General features: G+C 36.3%; 12 protein-coding genes across 12 annotated transcripts; 3 read left to right on the top strand and 9 right to left on the bottom strand.

Moving 5' to 3' along the window:
• Positions 1-64: 64 nt before the first annotated feature.
• FDP41_001104 (uncharacterized protein) lies at positions 65-3307 on the bottom strand (the record flags this gene model as incomplete). Its single annotated transcript, XM_044701405.1, has 6 exons — positions 65-226; positions 278-322; positions 369-560; positions 610-1488; positions 1538-2586; positions 2638-3307. 6 exons carry the CDS (start codon positions 3305-3307, stop codon positions 65-67), a joined length of 2997 nt encoding a protein of 998 aa, XP_044564664.1.
• Positions 3308-3440: 133 nt separating this feature from the next.
• Positions 3441-6926, bottom strand: FDP41_001103 (uncharacterized protein; the record flags this gene model as incomplete). The annotated part of the gene is made up of 4 exons (XM_044701394.1): positions 3441-3948; positions 4044-4129; positions 4680-6366; positions 6487-6926. The coding sequence occupies 4 exons, from the start codon at positions 6924-6926 to the stop codon at positions 3441-3443; spliced, it is 2721 nt and encodes a 906-aa protein (XP_044564663.1).
• Positions 6927-7801: 875 nt separating this feature from the next.
• On the bottom strand, positions 7802-8242 carry FDP41_001102 (uncharacterized protein; the record flags this gene model as incomplete). The annotated part of the gene is made up of 1 exon (XM_044701383.1): positions 7802-8242. The coding sequence occupies one exon, from the start codon at positions 8240-8242 to the stop codon at positions 7802-7804; it is 441 nt and encodes a 146-aa protein (XP_044564662.1).
• Positions 8243-8412: 170 nt separating this feature from the next.
• On the bottom strand, positions 8413-10606 carry FDP41_001101 (uncharacterized protein; the record flags this gene model as incomplete). Its single annotated transcript, XM_044701372.1, has 3 exons — positions 8413-8798; positions 8928-8988; positions 9080-10606. The coding sequence occupies 3 exons, from the start codon at positions 10604-10606 to the stop codon at positions 8413-8415; spliced, it is 1974 nt and encodes a 657-aa protein (XP_044564661.1).
• Positions 10607-10703: 97 nt separating this feature from the next.
• On the bottom strand, positions 10704-11315 carry FDP41_001100 (uncharacterized protein; the record flags this gene model as incomplete). The annotated part of the gene is made up of 1 exon (XM_044701361.1): positions 10704-11315. One exon carries the CDS (start codon positions 11313-11315, stop codon positions 10704-10706), a length of 612 nt encoding a protein of 203 aa, XP_044564660.1.
• Positions 11316-11839: 524 nt separating this feature from the next.
• FDP41_001099 (uncharacterized protein) lies at positions 11840-12640 on the top strand (the record flags this gene model as incomplete). Its single annotated transcript, XM_044701348.1, has 1 exon — positions 11840-12640. One exon carries the CDS (start codon positions 11840-11842, stop codon positions 12638-12640), a length of 801 nt encoding a protein of 266 aa, XP_044564659.1.
• Positions 12641-12654: 14 nt separating this feature from the next.
• FDP41_001098 (uncharacterized protein) lies at positions 12655-13264 on the bottom strand (the record flags this gene model as incomplete). Its single annotated transcript, XM_044701337.1, has 2 exons — positions 12655-13025; positions 13174-13264. The coding sequence occupies 2 exons, from the start codon at positions 13262-13264 to the stop codon at positions 12655-12657; spliced, it is 462 nt and encodes a 153-aa protein (XP_044564658.1).
• Positions 13265-13472: 208 nt separating this feature from the next.
• On the top strand, positions 13473-15741 carry FDP41_001097 (uncharacterized protein; the record flags this gene model as incomplete). The annotated part of the gene is made up of 3 exons (XM_044701326.1): positions 13473-15048; positions 15137-15498; positions 15565-15741. The coding sequence occupies 3 exons, from the start codon at positions 13473-13475 to the stop codon at positions 15739-15741; spliced, it is 2115 nt and encodes a 704-aa protein (XP_044564657.1).
• An 84-nt stretch (positions 15742-15825) lies between these two features.
• Positions 15826-17648, bottom strand: FDP41_001096 (uncharacterized protein; the record flags this gene model as incomplete). The annotated part of the gene is made up of 2 exons (XM_044701315.1): positions 15826-17223; positions 17382-17648. The coding sequence occupies 2 exons, from the start codon at positions 17646-17648 to the stop codon at positions 15826-15828; spliced, it is 1665 nt and encodes a 554-aa protein (XP_044564656.1).
• A 65-nt stretch (positions 17649-17713) lies between these two features.
• FDP41_001095 (uncharacterized protein) lies at positions 17714-18700 on the bottom strand (the record flags this gene model as incomplete). Its single annotated transcript, XM_044701303.1, has 2 exons — positions 17714-18252; positions 18361-18700. The coding sequence occupies 2 exons, from the start codon at positions 18698-18700 to the stop codon at positions 17714-17716; spliced, it is 879 nt and encodes a 292-aa protein (XP_044564655.1).
• Positions 18701-18894: 194 nt separating this feature from the next.
• Positions 18895-19434, top strand: FDP41_001094 (uncharacterized protein; the record flags this gene model as incomplete). The annotated part of the gene is made up of 1 exon (XM_044701292.1): positions 18895-19434. The coding sequence occupies one exon, from the start codon at positions 18895-18897 to the stop codon at positions 19432-19434; it is 540 nt and encodes a 179-aa protein (XP_044564654.1).
• Positions 19435-19490: 56 nt separating this feature from the next.
• Positions 19491-20486, bottom strand: FDP41_001093 (uncharacterized protein; the record flags this gene model as incomplete). Its single annotated transcript, XM_044701281.1, has 1 exon — positions 19491-20486. The coding sequence occupies one exon, from the start codon at positions 20484-20486 to the stop codon at positions 19491-19493; it is 996 nt and encodes a 331-aa protein (XP_044564653.1).
• Between the last annotated feature and the right edge of the window lie 115 nt (positions 20487-20601).

Genomic DNA, 20601 nt, shown 5'->3' with positions numbered 1-20601 from the left:
GATTCATTGGTCTCTCTCTGGTGGTGTTGAGGCGATTAAGGTCATTGTTTTATTGTGTCCACAATTAATTGGCTGGCTTAGTTTTTGATTTGACTGGCGATGGAATATTACAACGACCGAGCTTTTCCAATCTCTTTCGCAACAAGTTCCATTCTGTGAGTTCCATCTTTTCAAACAACAAACTCAATTTGCTCTCCGTCGAAGGATATTTAAAATCATAAGGATACTGTTGCACTATGTTAACACAACATCAACAATGAAAATGCAAAGAGCTTACCTTTGAGAAGGCTGTTTGAGCATATTTTAAAAGAGCTTCCTCAAACTATTTTACATTTAGTATCTAAAGTTGAAACAGTATATATACTTACTTTCTGATAAGAGAGGGATTCCGTATCGGCGTTTGAAAGACAGGATTTAAAAATTCCATACATATCCTTTTTAGAGATTAAAGGAATCAAATTAAAGTCAGTAGCAAGTTTGAGGAAATCATCTAAATACATTGTATCCTGTACTGATTTATAATGAACAGTGCTATTACTGTTGCAATAAAGAATGAACAGCTATAATAAAAGTATTAAATATGAACAAGCAATGCAAATGAATACGTACGCGTTGCAAATTTCTTCTAACAGACTCGAATATTCTTTCAGCAGTAGTTGCTGCTTCCTCGCCAATGTCACACTTAGAAGCTGATCCCAATCTATTTACATTTGGAAGCACGTCAACCAATAAAAACTGAGCAAATGCTTTGGAAGGTGCAAGGGTAGGTCTTAATTTGTTTGCAATTTCTTTTAGGCACTCAATGAATTGAGGGAATCCCATTTTCTGAGAATTCGAGGTTTTTGATGCATTGTTCGTGATTACCTTAATAAAAATTAAATCTGCAGATTCTTGTTTAAATCCATAAGTGTAAATATTTGTATCTCGTATGAATAACCGAAATTTAAACGAGCTCATCAAATCCAGGTTCAAACGATTTCCAAATGAGCAATAATACATGAAAATATTGTGCAGTTCAGCCTTAAGCTCGTGTTTGTTTTGAAGTAGATCAACGTATTTCTGTTCGATTTCTCTCGGCTTATTTGGTGTTGACTTGATGTCACCTTTAGTGTTGTTTGTGTTATTTGAGCGATTGGTTGAACGTGCTCTTTTTAAAAAGGTATTGTAACGGTTTCCAGAGAAGAAGCCAAGTGCATCGAAAAGCAATGTCATATGTTCTGCCATGGTGTTCTTATGTTTTGTTGCAAAAATATATATTGCTATCCTTCCTAGCGCCTCTAAAAATTGTGGGTAGTTTATCCCTTGGTCAGTCTTAGAAATTGAAGAGTCTTCAGAAAGAAAACAGCTATTGAAAATCGATTCAGCAACTGTTTTCGAAATTTTTTCAGGCACAAGGTCGAACGTTTCTGTGAATGACAAAAAGGAGTCGAGGGAAATGAATTTGTTTACGGCTTGGGCTTTTTGCTTTGAGGAATAAATGTCGAATATCTTTGAAAATTGATAAAGAAAATGATATAAGCACTCCCCAAATACGTACCTCTTTTAGAAAGGCCGAGTATCGTAAAAATAACATGATGCAGGGCAATGAATAAATTTCATTCATCACCATATCTTGTTTTTTGGATGTATGATAAGGCAATAAATAGTCTTCTATTAGCTGCTCAAGAGGTGAGTCTTGTGATGGAAATTTTAGCTTTGCAATTTCATTGGCAATTTCTCTGAACTGCTTACAGTCAATGCGATTATGTTGCAATGATGATGCTTCAATCTGATTCAAATCAGTGTTGGCAGTAATCCTAACAACAATGTTAAGAATTGTGTCCCACGTCAACTCATGTTCTGCGATTCTGCAATTTCCAATGCATTTGATGAGCGAGTCGACGGAAATAGTGTCTTGACCATTTGAGATTTGGTCGAAAATAGCATCAATAGAATCGGAAGTTGTTCTTGTTGTATCAATATCAGGAGTTTCATCTTCATCTTCTTCTATAGTAAACGTAAAATTCTCAAAATCTACAACGAAGCCATCATCAGTCTTCGCAGGCTCTTCACAAGACGGGGATTGGTGTGATTCGTTGATGGTTTCGACATTTTTTTCTGCTGGGTTCGGCTTCTGCTCCAGGTCTCGTGATGAAAGGGTTAGCGAAAGTAAATCAAATTGACGTCCATTGCAATCTTCTCCTCCAAAACAAAGAAGCTGTCCCTCTTTTAACCCCAAATAGGCACGAATTCTTCTACTTGGAATATCCCCGTCACATTGAATTTCGTTCCATTTACTTTCAGAAATATTTAAAATAAACAAATCGTTCAGCATTCCTTGTGGTCCATCTCCTCCAAAAAAGATTAAGGATTCATCGAGCTTGATAACCGAATGAAATGCACGAGCGCAAGGCCCGAAATCAATTTCTATCTGACTCCATTCTTTTGATTTTACGTCAAAAATATACAAATCATTTCTGTATTCCTGGTAATCTAAACCCCCAAACATAATGACAAAATTAGAGGAAATTAAAGAGGTTGAATGCCCATATCTTGGGGCCGGTTTTTCATCGTCCTTTAAATTTAATTTTTCCCATGAATTAGTTTCTATCATCAATACAATTCTTTCTAGATTTTTCTGTAACGCTTGTAACATACCTAGATTCAATTTGTAAACATCATTGTGAATAACTTCTGAGTCTGAAATTCCACCAAACAAATAAATGCAATTGTCAACAAAATTGCTCGAAAAATCTCTTCTCGCTCTTGGAATATCCTTTCCAGTTAATACAACAGTGGTCCATTTCATGTCCTCAAAAGTCAGAACGCTTAATTGCAATGAGGAATGTTCAAATGTATCAAAAAAATTGTTTTCTTCCTCCAAGACCACGTAGGACTTTGGAACTTCTCCGACTTCTCTTTCCTGAGTTATGCAGTACACGTATTCAATGTCATCCCCCTCGACGGGTTTGTTTGTATTTTCAAATACTGTTACAAGCTGTCCTTTGTCGAGGTGAAACCCTTCCTCATCCCTGTAATCTTGATTCACCGTTGCATAGAGGCCTGATTCCACCAAATTCCACAGCACAAACAATCGATCATGTTGATCAGAAATCAAGGGCAGATAAAACGATGATTTTGAGGGTGTGTTGCCGGACATCGGACATGAAAACCATTCAAAATTTCTTAAATTGAACCCAAATAGTTGATTTTGCTCATCTTCGTTCGACGAGCCCAGCACTAACAAATCCTCATCCACAAATTGAGCACATTTCATTTTCCAAGAACTGCCTTGTGATTCAATCTCTCTTCTCCAAGAGCCTTTCATTTTTTGCTTGTTGGTGTGCGTTCGTTGTTGTTGAGAGAGGGAACTTATATTTTTTAATTTTGCAATAAGGCTGTGTTAATGATGGGTGTGATTGCGAGATCATGTATGATCATAATTTCAGTTGCGAATTGGCTTAATGATTCAAACAATGATCCAAGTGATGTTTAGCAAGTTCCTTCTCAAGCCACTCTTTCAAAGGTTCTCTTGTGAAGGCATAACCATGAGTAACAAGAAAAGCCTCGAATCCCTCTTCATACAACCTCTTGATATTCCTCAGAATTTCAACCCAATCGTACAAGAAGAAGTGATAGGCTGGTTTTCCGTACTTTAAAAACCCACCTCCCATGAGATCGTTAATGATGGCTGCTTTCTTATTGTTAAGAACAATCGATATTCCTCCTTCAGTATGTCCTTTTAATTGCAATACCTTGCCATCAACTCCGAATTCCTCTAAACTCTCACCTCCATGAAAAAGAAGATCTGGCTCGAAGGGTTTAATTACCTTTCGATCTCCTCGAATTTTGAGAATTTTGGAAGCAAGTCCAGTGGGAAAAGAAGGAGCAGGATCACCATTCCTGAATCGGTCGGCTTCTAAAGCAGGCACTGCAACTTTGATATGAGGATAATGTTTCTTGAAATACCTGTTATGGTCAATGATGAATTTGAACAACCATCGATAAGGGTATGCGAAAATATGAAAAGATTGACAAAACAGTGGTACTCGGACTCTACTTACCATACACATCCAGCATGATCGAAATGAGCATGAGTAATAATAATCAGAGATAACTCATTTGGAGTGATTCCTGCAACTTGTTCGAGCTTTTCGATGAGTTTGAGCTCATCACCAATCGATGCTGTGTCGACAAGAATCTGTTGTATTTTCCCTTTCTAACTCTCTCTTCCTCACTCCATGCATGACACTTCACTGAAAAGATGTTCGTTTTCGGAGTAAATTCAATGGTGATAACCTCTCCATCGAGGACGTGACTAATCTTTTGCTTTTCGCTTAATTGAGAGTATTGACGGGGGTGTTCATGATGATGAAAATTTATCACAATATTTTGGTCTTTCGCTTTTTTTGCAGTTGTCTTGTGATTCCAGGCAGGCTGCTCCTTAGTTCTAAATAGCAAAGAAAACAGTGCGTAACGGCATTAGTACGAGCTTCTAATTGCGCAAGGATTTGAGCATGCTCTTGCGCAGAAACTAACTTTTCGAAAAGGTGTGAGTAGAAATTTAAATGGACGGACGGGCCCAAATATGGAAACTTGAAAATTCCAACGAGGACACAGTTGACAACCCCTTTCACTCGCACCAGAGGCATTTCCTATCCCATCATTTCCTTCAATCGTGTGAGGATGTAATGAAATACTTTCGAGAATAAATTTTGAATTGGCTTCACGGCATTGACATCATAATACCCATTATTGAGGGCATTGAACAAATCGAATAATAAGCCACTTTTCGTTTCTTCGTCGAGAGAGGCTGGATTGGAAATGTACTGTTCGAGCTCTCCAATTTTCAAAAAATCTCCATTTTCGACATTTACATCTGAAAGTTCTAACTGTTGAATGTACAGAGTTCGTTTACATCTCATGTCCATCACCCAATATATGGAATGGAGACCATCTAAACCACTCAATTTTTCAACTCCCAATGCTTTGAATTGAATATTATCTTCTGATATCAGTTTTATCACTGAATCTTCTTCCTTATTAGAGGTCACATGTTGTGTGGTCAATCTCTGTTTGAGTGATTCAATGAATTCTTCAGAGCAATAAATTCTTCCTCCAACAGAAATACTCTCAATTTTGCTAGCCTTATTCACTGTATTTCCAATGTAATCAATTCGTTTAGTGGTACGATCTTTATGAATTTCACAATCACATCCATAATGAACTCCAATGCGAACACGAGGACCTCGATAGACCAATTGCTCTTCATATTTCACTTCTCTCGTATCTTCATGATCCAAGAGTTCAAGAGGCCAATTGGCATGAAGTAAATCTCGTTGAACACTCAAACAAAAACCAAGAGCCAATATTGGATTGTCAAAAGCAATCATAAATGAATCTCCTTGAGTTTTACATTCATATCCTCTAAATCTTTCAATGTTCACTCGCATTAACAAGTTGTGAATTTCTAAGGCTGTTTTCATCTTCTCAGGAAACATGTTCCACAGCAAGGTTGAATTTTGAATATCTGTAAAGACCACCGAGATTGGTAATGTTCGTGGGGCAAATCTCATCCTCTTTTCTCTCTGTTTTTTCCTATACATGTAGAAGAAGAGTAAACTCACGAAAAAGAAAATATCACACAAGATTAATAGAACTATCACCGATCCAACAATGGTACCTATAATAATGGCATTCTGTTGAGGTTCTGACTTGGGAATCCATTGTTTCACAAGTGCAGTATTATTTCGAATCCATTTGCAAGCGGCATCCCAAAGACTCATATTATTCCAAACAACATCGCCCATCATTTCCACTTGGTCTTTGGAATCGTACGAGAATTTGCTGAAAAAGTAGGTCAAATCTTGACGGTTCTTTGCTGTGTAGGGTGTAATAATTTTTTTCAAAATCTCAGTAGGATAATCACAATCAATAAGACCATGCTGTTGATTGTAAACGGTCCAACAATTGTCACTATAGGCAGGTAAATAAACATCCTTCAATGGTAATAAGTGAAACAAAAAATGGGGATACCATAAATAGAAAAGAGCACTGTGTTTGTGTGCATGGGCATGCATTACCTTTCCAATAATTTCCTCTTCTGGTTCATGACTGTGGGCAAACTGAACCTCGAGTTTCAATTTCAAGTTACTGATAATTTGATTTTCATAAGAAATCCATGTGACCGACGGTCCAATAAATCTTCCAACATTTGAGGAAGAGTTTTCAGCCAAATATTTGGCGGCAGTGTCTGTTCGAAATTCTCTGTATATATCAATACCTGGGTACTGTTCCAACATGAATGCTAAAATAAACCATCCATGCTTTCCAAATACACCAAGATTACCTGCATCCACAAGTGATTTTTCAGTCTCCACGTATCTCCTAAGTTTTTGCGTGTTTCATTTCACAACAAGATTTTCAAATTTTGATCCACAAACATGTGTGTGAATATGAAAAGAAACCTCTCCATAAATATTTACAATTCAAGAACAAATGACTTACATGTATTCAAATTTTCGTGACAAGTACCAATACTCTAACATGGCATAAATTCCGTTTTGACCATTTTGAGCCATTAATTCTAAACCCTTCGAAATGGGTATCGGTACGACTTCAGCACAAATATTCATTTGTTCTTCTAACACAATTTTTGCCACTTGCACATTGACCATGGTGGCAAGATAGTCTCCTTGAATGAGATGAACTTTCTTTTCTCCATATTCGCATCTCACTTGAGGAACCAAACAACCTCCAACACGTTGTTGTTGTTGATCAGCAGCAGGAGCATGTGCCTCATCTTTCAATAGAACATCCTCATCATTTTGAATTTTAAATCGGGAGAGTCGATGCTTTAGTTGTTGAGCAAATCGTGGGGACATGGGGGGAGGTTCGCCCGAAACAAACACAAGAACATGGAATGCTACTCCGCAACTCTTAAACATGAATATAAATATTAATAAAATCCACAACAACAAGAGTAACCGTACACACGTCTTCATAGTGTTGTAATTCTTATTGAAAAAGTTTCCTAATAAATTCATTCCACTCGGCAGCAGAGGAGAATGGAGCATGTTGCCACATAGGTGCGGGTTTGTTGGTTGTTTCAATGTCATCATCATCATCACATGATAGCATAAAGATTGACGATGAATATATGATGGTCAATTCAAAATGTGTGACGGTTTCAATCAAGGAATGCAACAAGGCAACAGAGAAGAGGAAGAATGGTTTCGATTGAAGTCTTTTTTGTGATAAAAAAATCAAACCTTAGGTCCAACAATCCGCGTTATCGTAATATCACACGTGTGGTCTGTGGTGGCACTCTTGCTTTAAATCAAAATTATTTCCTTCCAAAATACCACCCTCCATAAGAAAAAAAAGGAAAAGTATGTTTTAGGTAAAGATAACGTTTGCCATCTAAGGAAGGTTTCTTACTCTCTGGAAATATTCACTCGATCGCTCCACTCCCATTCACCAACGTTAATCTTCCATTATTGGTATTTATCTGCTTCTTTTTCACCTATTTTGACCATCGTGTAGGATTTTAACCGCAATACTCCATTCTCAAAAAAGAAAAGATGCAACGTTTTACTCTTGAGCTATAGTATAGTTTCATCAATTCTTGCTTTTCTGTTTGATCTACATGCAAGAAATTATTTCAGTGGTCTCCATGCAAGAAATTTGTTTCCGTTTATAACTTATCATCAGTGAATATCAAGTTCGTTGAGATTAATTTTAAAAGACAACCCATCATTACTCATTGTTGTTTGCTATTTACTCGATTGATTCTAGAGGGAAAAGACAACTCGCGTATTGTTTACTCTGACAAGTGTTTGATTTTTTGTCCATTCTCTTCCCAATTTTGACCATCAAATAATTCAACGACATGTTTCACCAGTTTTGCACTCTCATCATCAATACATCTAAAATTCACAGACCATCCATCGGGATTTGATCGTGGTTTGTAGAAGGTACAAATTCCACACACAGGACAAAAGTAGTGTTTGGCCACATGTGTCTGAAATGAATAAGAATGGAGTTGTGAAAGTTCATTCGGAGATTGAAAGTTTTTCTCGCTCACAATATGATGAAGAAATCCTTTTCTTCTACACATTGAACAATTACAATCAAGGACAGTTAATTCCAAAGGAGAGTCCGAAGAGACTGGTTTCAAAGATTTTTGCTTGGTTTTGCATTTCATGAATCCACAATGGCAGGAGAAGGAGAGTTCGACTTTGTAATCTTGTTGTTGAGACATTTTTTGAGTGATCGATCCCTTTGGGTGGGAATGACTTTTAAAGAACCCACCAGGAGGCATGCCTTTGCTTCTTCTTAGGTCGACATAGAAAGGAGGAATACCTTTGCTTCTTCTGCACGGATGGCACATTGAGGATCCATGTACAATAAGGTGAGAAATGATGATCTTTCTCATCTCTTATTGGATGACTTTCCATGATGAGAAGCTAATACAGTATGACCTTGTCCTTCGTTGTCATTATTCAATGTGAGAACTTCACCTAATCGTTTGGAAATGAGTTTGAGAGATGTTTGAAGTTTCTTATTTTCATCACTCGAATTCTCATTCAAATACTTGAAAGGATGTTGAGCATTGCTAAATAATGTAATATATGAAGGAACAACTCCATACATGGATTTAACAAGAACCACAAAATATAATCTCGTGGAGGATGTGATTTGATCAAGATGGCACTGAGTCGTAAAGAGAATGGCTCCATTGTAAAATAATGTAATGACTCTGGACCATGCGTCAAAGTGAACACCCACTCGATCTCCACATAAAAATCTTCGAATGGCTTTTGTGTGTTGTTGTTGTAAAAGAAAGCATTGGTTTGTCATCCACAGGATCATATGTGTCATGAAATGGAATTCCATTAAAAATAAGATATAAAAATTAATTAATTGCAACAAGTTAAAACACGTACCAATTACATGCTTTCCTTCTTCATTACTGTAATAGCTTCCATTTTTCAAATTAAAACTTGTCTATGGTATAGTTTACAATAAGTGTCAAATAGGTGAGATGGAGAAATATTGATGAATAAAAAAGTAAAGAAATTATCATCATTCCACTTACCACTGTTTCCTTCTTTAAATCAATTGGTAAATCTTTTTTGTGATGCTGTTTCAATACCTTGATATTTTTGTTACTCATCACTGCTACGACTATTCCAGGAATATTATAATTCACATAATCAATCTTTTCTTCAAAGTCACTATTAATAGTTATTTCATAGTAATTGTAACATTTGGATAACCTTCGATCCACACCTCTGAGCTGAATGGGTTGCTTACAAATAATTGGATAGTAATATCTCGAGAGATTAGGATAAATATAACAAATACTAGCATCTTCTGAATAGCCAATGACTGGTTCTCCTTTTTCATTACAAATTTTGTGCTTGATATTATGGAAAGAAGAGAAAAGAGAAGACTTTTGTTTTTTGGAGAGAAGATTCAATTTGTGTTTCTCATGATGTTGTTGTGAAATGTGATTGTGCAAGGAAGGTGATGTTGCCTGTTGTGATTGATGTCGTATCACTAAATTCGTTTCATCATTCACACTCTTGATGGCTGCATCGAAAGTGGAGACAGAATCCTCATCGTCGGCGATGGTCGCTGGTTCTGATGAAGGTGTTAAAACAGCATCTGGAGTTGGTGGTTCAATAAATATAACATCTTCATCAAAATCATCTTGACTAGAATCTGAATCGTGATCGACCACAAATAAATCATCCTCTAACTTCCTTTCGAATAATAATAATTCATCGTCCGATTCGTCATTTTCCTCCAGTAAGATACTGGAAGTGTCATCATTGGTGTCTTCATCTTCATTTCCGATGGTGACACCAATTTCTTGTTGATTTGTGTTAGAAATAATTTCAAGTGATTTGACTGCCGTGGAGTTGGATTGAGCAGACGTATCTGCTGAAATTAATTCACTTCCACTCTTAGTTTTGATTTTGGTATACTTTTTCTTTTCAATTTTAAATGTTTTTCTTCTACCTTTGAGTAAGAGACACAAATCATACAAATTAAAAAATTCAAATTCAATTTCTAATTGTTCCATTAAACATGCATTATGAAGTGGTAAGGCAAATTGTCTGACATCTCCTCCACATCGTAAATAATCTAAAATATAAGAAAATAATTTGCCATTTCTATCAATGAAAATATGACCCTGATCATCACGTGAAAATTCAAAATGATCTTCATTGGAAAACATGACTGACAATAGATGGTCCTTTCCATTGATTTTTCTAGACAAGGTATCTTTGAAAGTGGTATATAAAACACCTCCCACATTAATGGTCATGACAGCACTAGACGATGATCCTGTCGATTTCCGAAATGATTGTAAAGAATCCAAATTTTTCATTATGGACGAGTGATAGGGTTGTGAAGTTGTGGATGATGATTTTGATTGTTGTTGTGTGAACACTTTTCCGAGAAGTGTTTTTTCCTTCTTCCTATCAATCGGTTGTGGTGATGGTTTGTCGTTAGAAGTTGAGGTCCTGCCTCCGACAACGGAAGAGCTGGATCCAGCTGTTGTTGTTGTTGTCGTAAGATTATCGTCGGTGCTGCTGCTGTCATGGTTTGGCATTTTATTTTGGATGATGACAAGTGAGGACCAGGAAGCTACAAGGAAGACAACTCTTCTTGGGAGAGCGTTATGTAAGGGTCTTGTTGAGTTTGGATCATCATTTCTGATTAGAAATACTCATAAGCCATTCTAATCCTTCATAGAGAGTTCCATCTTTGAATTGATCTGTTTCAACCATGCATGAATATTCTTCATAGCTTTCTCGTTGTATAAATTCATTCAGTAATTTGATTACTGGCTGCACGTCACTATTATTGCACAAATCTTGTCCGTAAATAATAAATAATATTGGAACCTGTGGTTGTTTGTGTGTGAGGGAGAAAATCAAATCAAGTCTATTTTTCAATTCCTCAATTTCTATTGAAATGTTTTTAGAGAATTCTATCGTGAAAATTAATCCTGATTTTCCTTTGATGTAGTATTTGTAAATTTCTTCATTGGTAAAGTAATTATTGCTCAACTCATAACAATTCATGTAGAAATTTTTAAATTCAATGCTGTAGGAATGCAGTGTTTCAACAGGTGATTCTTTGCTTGTTGCATCATCTCCGAATGATTTCCGAAATAGATCCTGCAATTCTTTAAAAACAGGTGGCTCATAAACATAGGATTTTGAATATTCTAACACGCAGTACTTGCTTTGTGGTTGAAACGTATCCATGATCCTGTAAAAGATGTGCAACACTGGATCGATCAGAAATTGAAACATTTTTTAGAGAGTCTGTGTTTCAATCGTCTTTTGGTGTGACTGAAAGTACAGATCTGCAAGCAAAACCTTGAACCTTCCATTTGAATCCAAGCCCTACTTGGTTATGGCATCGATCATCACCCAACTCTCCGCAACGAAGTTAGCCTTTGGCCTCCTCATCAATTATTCATGGCAACATCACCTTCCAGTACTTGCTGAATATAACTTTGGTAATATCTCCAAGCTCCAGTAATTAAAACAATTAATACAACAATCAATATCAATTCAATGAGAATAAAACTCGTCTCGAATTTGTTCGGAATCCACCATTGGGTAATATCTTGTTGAGCCTTATCGGAGAGACTCTGAGTAAGAAAATTCAAACAATATATACAATAATCAATCGTGGTCCACAATATTTCATGAAACCAATACTGAAAATAATAAATATATTTTTCTTTCATCACAAACACAATAAAATCCATTTCAATCGTTGCACCAATTTTTCATGTTTTTCAATCGAAAATAAATTTAAATAAAAAATAATGAAATTCAACTGGATTCGCCCTCACAGAGCAACATGGCATAGGAAATTGTTCCAAGCTTTTCAATCTAATATTCTCAGAAAATGCTTGAGGTTAAATAATTATCATTCGATCCATTATAGATCACTTCACTCTTCTCTTCATGCTCGGAATGAAAGCTTTTCTAATATCGGTGTTAGGAGCACGGATTTGAACAATTTAAAGCCAAACAATTCATATTTTGAAATTTCTGCAACACTCACTAACGATGGAATTTTATTTGAACAGTATCCATTTTGGCCAAGCAGCGTGAGGTCTAATCCCCTTTTATTATTTGATCAGATGAAACAAATAATAGTTATGGAAAACGATGACGGTGACACCTTATCTGAAATTAGAACCAACCATGACGAAATAATATTTTTAAGGAATAAGGTTGATTCAAAATTTGTGGAATATTTGAAACTGCGTGGAATTCCAATCATTGAACGGAAAGTTAATCTTTGGGAAGACATTACTGAGCCATTTCTTGACACCTCTGTACCAACATTGGATGATAAGAAACCACAAATCTTAACAATTTATTCTCAGATGAGTCCAAAAGATTTGGACTTTATCTATTCTGTCATCTCAGAACCTCTTTTTGCTTACAACTTTGAGACCATGCTTTGGGAAAGTGTATCTTTGGATTTATTTGATGTTTTCTGTAGTCTTGACAAGAACTGCCCGCTTTGTGTAAAGCCTCTTGGTGAAAAAGAATTCAAACAATTTTACAATTTCGCCAATAAGATTACCATCCAAATAGAAAACTCTGTAGCTTGAATATTTACCTCCATCTATTTAAACAAACCAAAGACCCATCTTACTCCCAACCACAAAATTCCAAACAATACAAGAAGCATAATCACATTCTTCAGTGGAGATCCTCTCATTTGCTTATGATCTTCATCCGTCAACACTCTTGAACTCTTTCCTAATTTACTCATCAATAGACTCTCCACTTGATATAAATCTGCACCAACAATTGTTGAAATCACCTTCCCATCTTGATACACCTTAAAGGTTGGCATGGCTGTAATTCCTTGTTGTGCAGCAACTTCATTCAATTCATCGACATCGACTGAACAAAACACCACATCATTTCGATATGCATCAGAATTTGATAATTTGTGAAAGAATGGCTTGCTTGCTTTACAAGGAGGGCACCCTATGGAATCAGCAATCAATTCATCATCAAAATATCAAAAATCAATAAAATTCAATAATTAATTTTCACAAAATAGTATTGATGATCGATATTTTGAAATTCATCATCAAATATTCTCCGTTGCCATCTTGATTCATTCGAAACATACACGTTGCAAAATAATCGACAACCACCAATTTTGATTCTTGTAATACTGTTTGACTGAATTGTTGTGCGGAGTGAATTTCGGTGACAGTCATTTTGTTTTGAATTTTTTGCGGCTAAATTGGATCCACCCATTCAACGGTGATCAGAGATTAAAACAAGAAACGATCGTGTACAATGAGAAAATTGTATCCTTCTGAAAATCCAAGTGGTCGATCATCTTGATCTCGAAGCTTGAAATGTCAAAATTAGAGAGAGTTGGTTTGGACCAAATATAATAACTTCAAAAAAGTTTACAAAAAAATGATACGAGCCTATTACGTGGCACTTATCGGTTCAAAGAAAGTGGCTGCTGATCGGATGAGGACCAATAGTTTGATTTTTTCATCATGTTTATTTACACTCATGTTACTGACCGTATTAATAACGTTTTCGTACGGATTGACTCCACAAACAAAAGATTTATTCTATAGCATTAAAACAGAGGAGATGAGTGGCTTTTCAGTTGAGTGGAATGAAAATATGTTGGACTCGAATGACTTTGAGCCAAATTTTGTTGTTGATGGAAAATTATTCTTCCGTGCTCATCAAACCGAAAATCAAGCAAGTACGGGATCTGGAAAAAAACAAATTCATTCATTGGACGCTGATGGCAAGATTCAAGTCTATGCAGGTGATGGCGCCGAATTAGAAAAGATCGAAATGATGTATTCAAGTGGAAACAAATTGTTTTTTTCTGCCAAAGAAGGTTTATTGTTCACCGTAGATATCTCCTCAAAAACAACATCTCCTTCGCAGTATAGTTTGTTGAGTTATTCGAGACAACAAGTGAACGGATACTATGTTAATTTTCTCAAGAGCAATAATACTTTGCTTGTTTATGCAGCAACAGCAACACAATCGATAGCACCACCACCTACAAGTCAGACCATTGAAATGGTTTACTTTCCACTAACAGTGCCAAATGGTGGTGACGCTCTCTCTCCATCATTATCATCTCAGAATGAATTGACGGTAATTGTCAACAATGGCACCAATAATGCTTTTTTCCAGCTCTCGATTGACCCTCCAACTACCATTACACTAAATGAGGTTGGTAAGTTGGCAGAGACAGACGAGAGTATGCCATTCAGTTGGTCCGAATGTGTGCTGTTTCATTACAAAAATCAAATTATTGCTTATAACAGGAGCAACAAAAAGTATAAGATTATTATAGATAGTATTCCAAACATACAGTTCCACTCATTCCAAAACGATGTCTATATTGTCGGTTCGCGTGGAGGAAAACTGCATGTTATTAAGAAGGATGGCACAGTAAGAACAATGGAACAGTTAACTCAAGTCACTGACTTTTTCGCTGTTGAAAATGGTTTTTACGCTGTTGATGCAGAATCGAGAGTTTTCAATGTGAAATTGGTCGACAATGACGTAAAAGTAACAGAAGTTAAACTCACTTCACAATGTGACGACTTGGATTTCCTTACCTTGAACAATGAAAATTTAATTCTTACATGCCGTCATAAAATGACCAAACTCAACAGTGTCATCAGATTTTTTAAAGACGAAGAATACCCACTTGTTGAGGATGACGGTACTTCTGATAAGGGAGGATGGACCTTTTTTATGATTCCGTTGAGCAAGGCAAATATTGAATTTACTTTATTGGCAACAGCAAATCAAGTCAACCCAAAAATTATCAGATTTACGTTGAAACCTCCTATTACGTGTCATGGAAAGAACTTTACGGATCCAACTGTCTGCAATGGAAAGGGAAAATGTGTCGCTAATGATGCTTGCTCTTGCTTTGGAAACTTTGATGGATCTGAGTGTGAAAAATGTAAACGCCAATATGAGGGTCCAAATTGTGAATTTTTCATTAGTAAGTATGAGAGCGCACGAACGAAACACGATTCACAATTTCATGCCAAATGTTATTATCTCAATATCATATATTAATCCTTTTTTAGTCCGTAAATGTTTTGGAGTTCCATACAATGATTCATCTGTATGCTCAGGAAGAGGAGAGTGTGTTTCAGAAAACACATGTAAATGTAGACACGAATATAGCGGCGATAAGTGTCTTCTTACCACATGTTTTGGAGTCAGCAGCAACTTTTCTGGTGTTTGCTCTGGACATGGTTATTGCTCAGATTACAATGTGTGTGAGTGTGAACACACATACACGGGACCAATGTGCGAAATTTCTGACAGCCCAGTTCCGCAAGCCAAACTCTATCCTATCATGATCACCTTTGGAGCTCTGTCTTTGGTCACAGTTATTCTGCTGTTGGCCATGGTTTTTTGGTTCCTTGGAAAGCATAGAAAAGAGGTAGGTTTTAATTCTTAGTTTCATATTTGGATGATGCTGATTAATTCATTCAATATTATCGTTTAGTACCTCGCAACTTATGGAAAACGAACTGTGGTGGCATCTGAAGATGAAGACAACTTGTTCTTGGATGAAATTGAGGATGATCAACCAGAAGCAACACAACGCGAGAATTCGAATAAGAAGTCACAAAACGAGTATTCTCTCTCGTTGAGCGACGAAGAATTGGAAGTTTACAACTAATACAACACGTTATTTATTCTTAATTAAAATCTAATTTATCTGAAGAATCGAGTCTTGTTTGAGGATGACTTTTATTAATTGTCTTTAAACAATTTTATATTCAGCAACAGTCAAATTTCTGTCCACAGAAAATCGTTGTGGAGAATCATCATTCACAGACAATACATCCTTAATCGCAACTCCAGAAATATTATCAGCAGAAGTGAAAGAAATGTCAACAGGGAAAAATTTAGACTCTTCAGCACGTTCGTTAACAGTAAATTCAATGCTTCCCGTTGGACATGATGAATCAATCAAATCAAAAGACCAAATAAACTTATTATGCTTTTGATCAATTCTATAAGTTCCAGATTCGGCGCTCTCAACTGTCACATTTGTGGTTGGAATAGGTACAGAGATTGCAACGTTCGACAGCTCAACGTTGGTATCCTGAAGAGTATATTCAATGCTCACAGAAGTTTCATTTCCAGATGGATTTGGCCAACAATTTACAGTAAATGGTAGAATTGACTCGTCGAAATTACCCTTTGAACGCCAGGTCAAAATCTTGAGTGGATTATTTGGTGGAAATGCTTTGTCTTTTCTTTTAAGTGCTAAGCAGTGCTCATCTGTAAACATTTTCTTATCAATATTTGGATGTGATGTTGAAACGAATCCATCTTTCAAATCATTTTCTAGCCGAACTTTGATAAATCCTGATGCACTTTCTGCAATTGTTAAATACATTTCTCCCTTGACATCCAAGCTATTCAATCCTCCTTCTCTGTTTGTCTCAACTTGAAGTGTTTCCTTTATCTCCACATGAATGTCCTCAACCTTAACTTTCTTTTGTGTTTCAACAATTTCGTTTTTAACTGGAGCTGTTGTCTCAGAAGGTTGAGCGCTAATGTCTCCCGTAGATACAAGATCATTCAAAAGCGAAGATGGTGCCTTTTTGTTTGGTCTATTCAAAATCATTTGCTTAAGATTGCTTGGCTTGGCTTGTTGTTTAAGATTCTTATTTTCCGATCCATTGGCAGATGAAAAAGAGCTGGTAACAGGTGAAGCTGTTACAACACTTGGTGAATCGACACGAGAAGAGTTAGAGCCAATACCTGCATACTTTCCTTGATTTGATGAAGATGGTGGTACGTATACATTGTCTCCTTGTCTTTGGTTCATTCCTCTCGAGTCACCACTTGAAATTCCGGAAGTATATTTTCCTCCATCCAATGCCAGTCTAGATGCGATTTCTGTGGCCTTTAAATTTGCTTGTGAGCGAGCATTTTCAATTTGTCGTTGTTTGATTGCCTCTTGAAGATTTTCTTCTTGTGATTCCATTTTCAGAATATCTTTGACTTGATGCAATGTTACAGATTCTCTATAGCCGAGTGAAACAATTTCATCAAAAGCAAACATTAAGTCAAAGGCATTGGAAAGAATTATATCTTCATTAAGTCCTGCTCCTGAGTTCCTTTGGTTGCTAAAGCAAATATCTTTAATCTTTTTTATATAGGGAACGGTAATTAACAGGTAGAATAAATTCGGATCATCGTGTTGTTGGTAGTAAATAGTTTGTGGATAGATTGGTGATGATAGTAAAAATTGTTATTCGAAAAATACATTTCGGATGAGTACAAACAATCGCAATAATAACGTACAATTCTCGAAAATAATTGTAATGTTTCCAAATCCTCTACAATATTACTCGTTTTTGTAGTGATCAAAACAAGAAATAATTGATCCAATGATTGATAGACATATCGTACTGAATCAGTTTCTACAAAGGTATGTTGAGACTTGGGGTCCATCAATTTTGGGAAGGCACTCAGCAAGCCCTCCAATCTAACTCTGGATATATCACGATATTGTCTCGCAACAAGAGGCTTGCCGACCTTTGAAATTACACTCACAGAAATGACGACCATGATGATGACGATACTGATGATGAAAGAATTTTTTAAAAATGAGCCACGTGGCTTTTATAATTACATCAATTTAGTATTCTCTGATATCCTTCCATGTCACCAATTCTTTGTAAAATTCCAAGTATTGTGTTTTTCAAGACAACATCATTGTCGTAGAACTGTTGGAATGTTTTGTCTCTTAGACTCTTTGGTAGACATTGTGTCAATGCTTCTCTAGCGTTGGTATGATCTGACAGCCTGTAGTAACATCTAATAATATGTTTCAAAAGTCTAAAAGATGGACTATCATTCACCATGTTTCCAAAAACTGTACAAACAGCATAAAAACGCTCAGGAATGGCACATATGTAATTTAAACCTTTTTCAAAATGCAGAATCTTTTGGATAATAAATGTAGCGACTGTTTGAGAAAGCTCAGTCCCACTTTCCATAATACGAAGACAAAGAGGAATAATTTCAGTTGGAAGTAAGAAATTAATTACATCATCTTCATCAGATTTTACCAGTGCTCCAATCACACCTAGAGATGTTAATCTTAAATATTCAAAAGACTTGCTTTTGGAGACAGTGTTTAGGAAGGGATACATGAACAATGGGATGTGGGCTAAAAACGATACATCAAGAATAAACAAGTAATAAATTTAAATAATAATCGGAGAGAGAATCAAGAATAGAAACGTTAGATCACATGAAAAGAACAGATAATGCATACCATTTAGAAAATAGGGACGTGTTTCCGGATGGGAAGCTACACATTGTAGTAAAGCAAGTGCGTTACAAACTCTGTTTGAAGCAGAAGAAGTGAGGGTTGGTGGATCTAAAAGATCATAAACCGAAACAATTTCCTGAAGCAAAACAGACATAACACCTGTTGAAAACCACAACACGGGAGCTAGATGAGGAAACGAATCTCTCCGTTTTGATAATTCAATCAGAGCGTTCTCTCTCGTTCCATGATTGAGTAAATCTACAATGTATTGCATCAATTCCGCTTCGGCATTTGCGTTTGGTTGATTTTGTTGGGGAAATCCCTGATGATGAAGGTCGAGCATTTTTTAAAGTTTCAAGTCGGAATTGGTTCCTTCGGCCAGTCACTTTAGGTTGTGTTTTAAATCATACACAAGAGAAATACTTTAATTATTACTCAAAACTGATGATACAAGTTGTCCTCGTAGTTAATTTCATATTCTTTTCATGTTCTTTTCATTTCCCTTTTTCGAAGATTGTAAATTTCAAAAAATTATCAATGTCGTCATCTCAATCAGACAAAACAAAACACAATGCTATCCCATCATCGTCATCCATCGTGAAACGAACTCATTCAGAAATTTATGGATTTGTTGGATGGACCGTTACCTTTGCAATTCTCTTCTTGTATTTTGTATATTCCTTTGTTCCTGAAATTTGGTTGCATAAAATCGGGATCGCCTATTATCCCGATAAATACTGGGCAATGAGTATTCCTGCTTTTCTCTGTATGATATGGATGGCTGGCTTCTTTCTCAATTACTTTTACTTACACTATAGTGCCTATCCATTGGATGATATTCGATGCATTCAAGATGAAAAAACAAATTATTTAACGCGACAAGATATTGTAATTGGAACCTATAGTGCAGAAGCAGATCAAGAGAACAGCAAAAACTCCAAAAAGAAGAATTATTCACAACATCATTTGATAGATCACACACAAGCAGATGAGATTATTCTTGATGAATATCCAACGGTTCCTATTGTGAGGGATATTCCATTGGATCTTGTGAATGAATTGTTGTTTGAAAATTAATTTGAATATTGAGAAAATCAACTTTTTAGTTTCTCACACGCAGATAGGTTCAAATTTTACAAACCAAGAAGTTTCTTCTTTTGTTGTTGAAATTCACTTTCTGAAAGAATTCCACGATCCCGTAATTGACCTAATTTTTCAAGCTGAGCATAGACATCTCCTGATTTTTCAGTTGTTGTTTGATTTGATGTGTCTGTGCTGGAGGAAGGCACAGAGTATGTGGTAGTTTGTGGATTAGATTTTGAAAGGTATCGTTTTTGTCCAGTTTGTGGATCGACAACAAATCCTGCTCGATGAGTAGATTGAGATTCGGTAGCCCCTGTTGTTGTTTTCACAACTTGTGTTGTTCCAAATTTGTCATCAGCTTTTCTTTGAACAATTTGAAGACCTTTGCCTTCTTCACGTTTAATGAGTATGTATGGTCCCTCTTTTTCAACATTGAAAGGTTGAATCGTATCAATACCTCTAATTGGAATTAAAATTCTCACATTGACTTTGCTGAGAGAAGACACATCAACTTGTTTGGCAACGTGACGTTCCATGGTAGTGATATCTTGTGTGGCTTTGACAACAACACTTTCTTCTCCTGATGACGTGATTACTGACAATTGGAAAGGGAAAGGTTCGCTGGCATTGATATTTTCAAGACAAAACGTGAGATCGACTTTAGGCATTTTTTTTAAAACTATTGAGTGTACCTCGTTGACGAGAATGAATGGAATGGATTGGTTTCTGATGGTGACTGGTTTCTTTTGGACTCTTTCAACTCCTTTTCTCTCATGAGGCTTTTCGTGAGAGGAAGAGCTCAATGTACAAGTACATGAAAAAGAAAGACTGAATTCTGAGGAAGATGACCCTGAAATGTGAGAAAGACTCTCCTCACTTGTAGTATGCTTTGTATCCCCTTTAGGGGATGATTCAGCTGATTGACCCTTAGACACTACAGAATTGTATTCCATGATGATGAATGGAGACATTGTTTGGTGGGGCAATTCCGTTTGAGATGAATCGTTGGTTACAGAGTTTGAGCATAGACTAGCGCAGCTTCCCATGATTGCTTTGTTTGATTACTTTTTTAGAGTATACTTTGAATTCATCGTCAAAGCTCGAAACGGAATCTTACAAACTCGAGACAAAGATAGCCACAACCCTCAAACTAACGATTCC

The sequence above is a fragment of the Naegleria fowleri genome (assembly GCF_008403515.1).
Source record: "Naegleria fowleri strain ATCC 30894 chromosome Unknown tig22, whole genome shotgun sequence".
In the NCBI taxonomy this organism is placed as follows: Eukaryota; Heterolobosea; class Eutetramitea; order Acrasida; family Naegleriidae; genus Naegleria; species Naegleria fowleri.
This window is presented reverse-complemented; position numbering and strand designations above follow the sequence as displayed.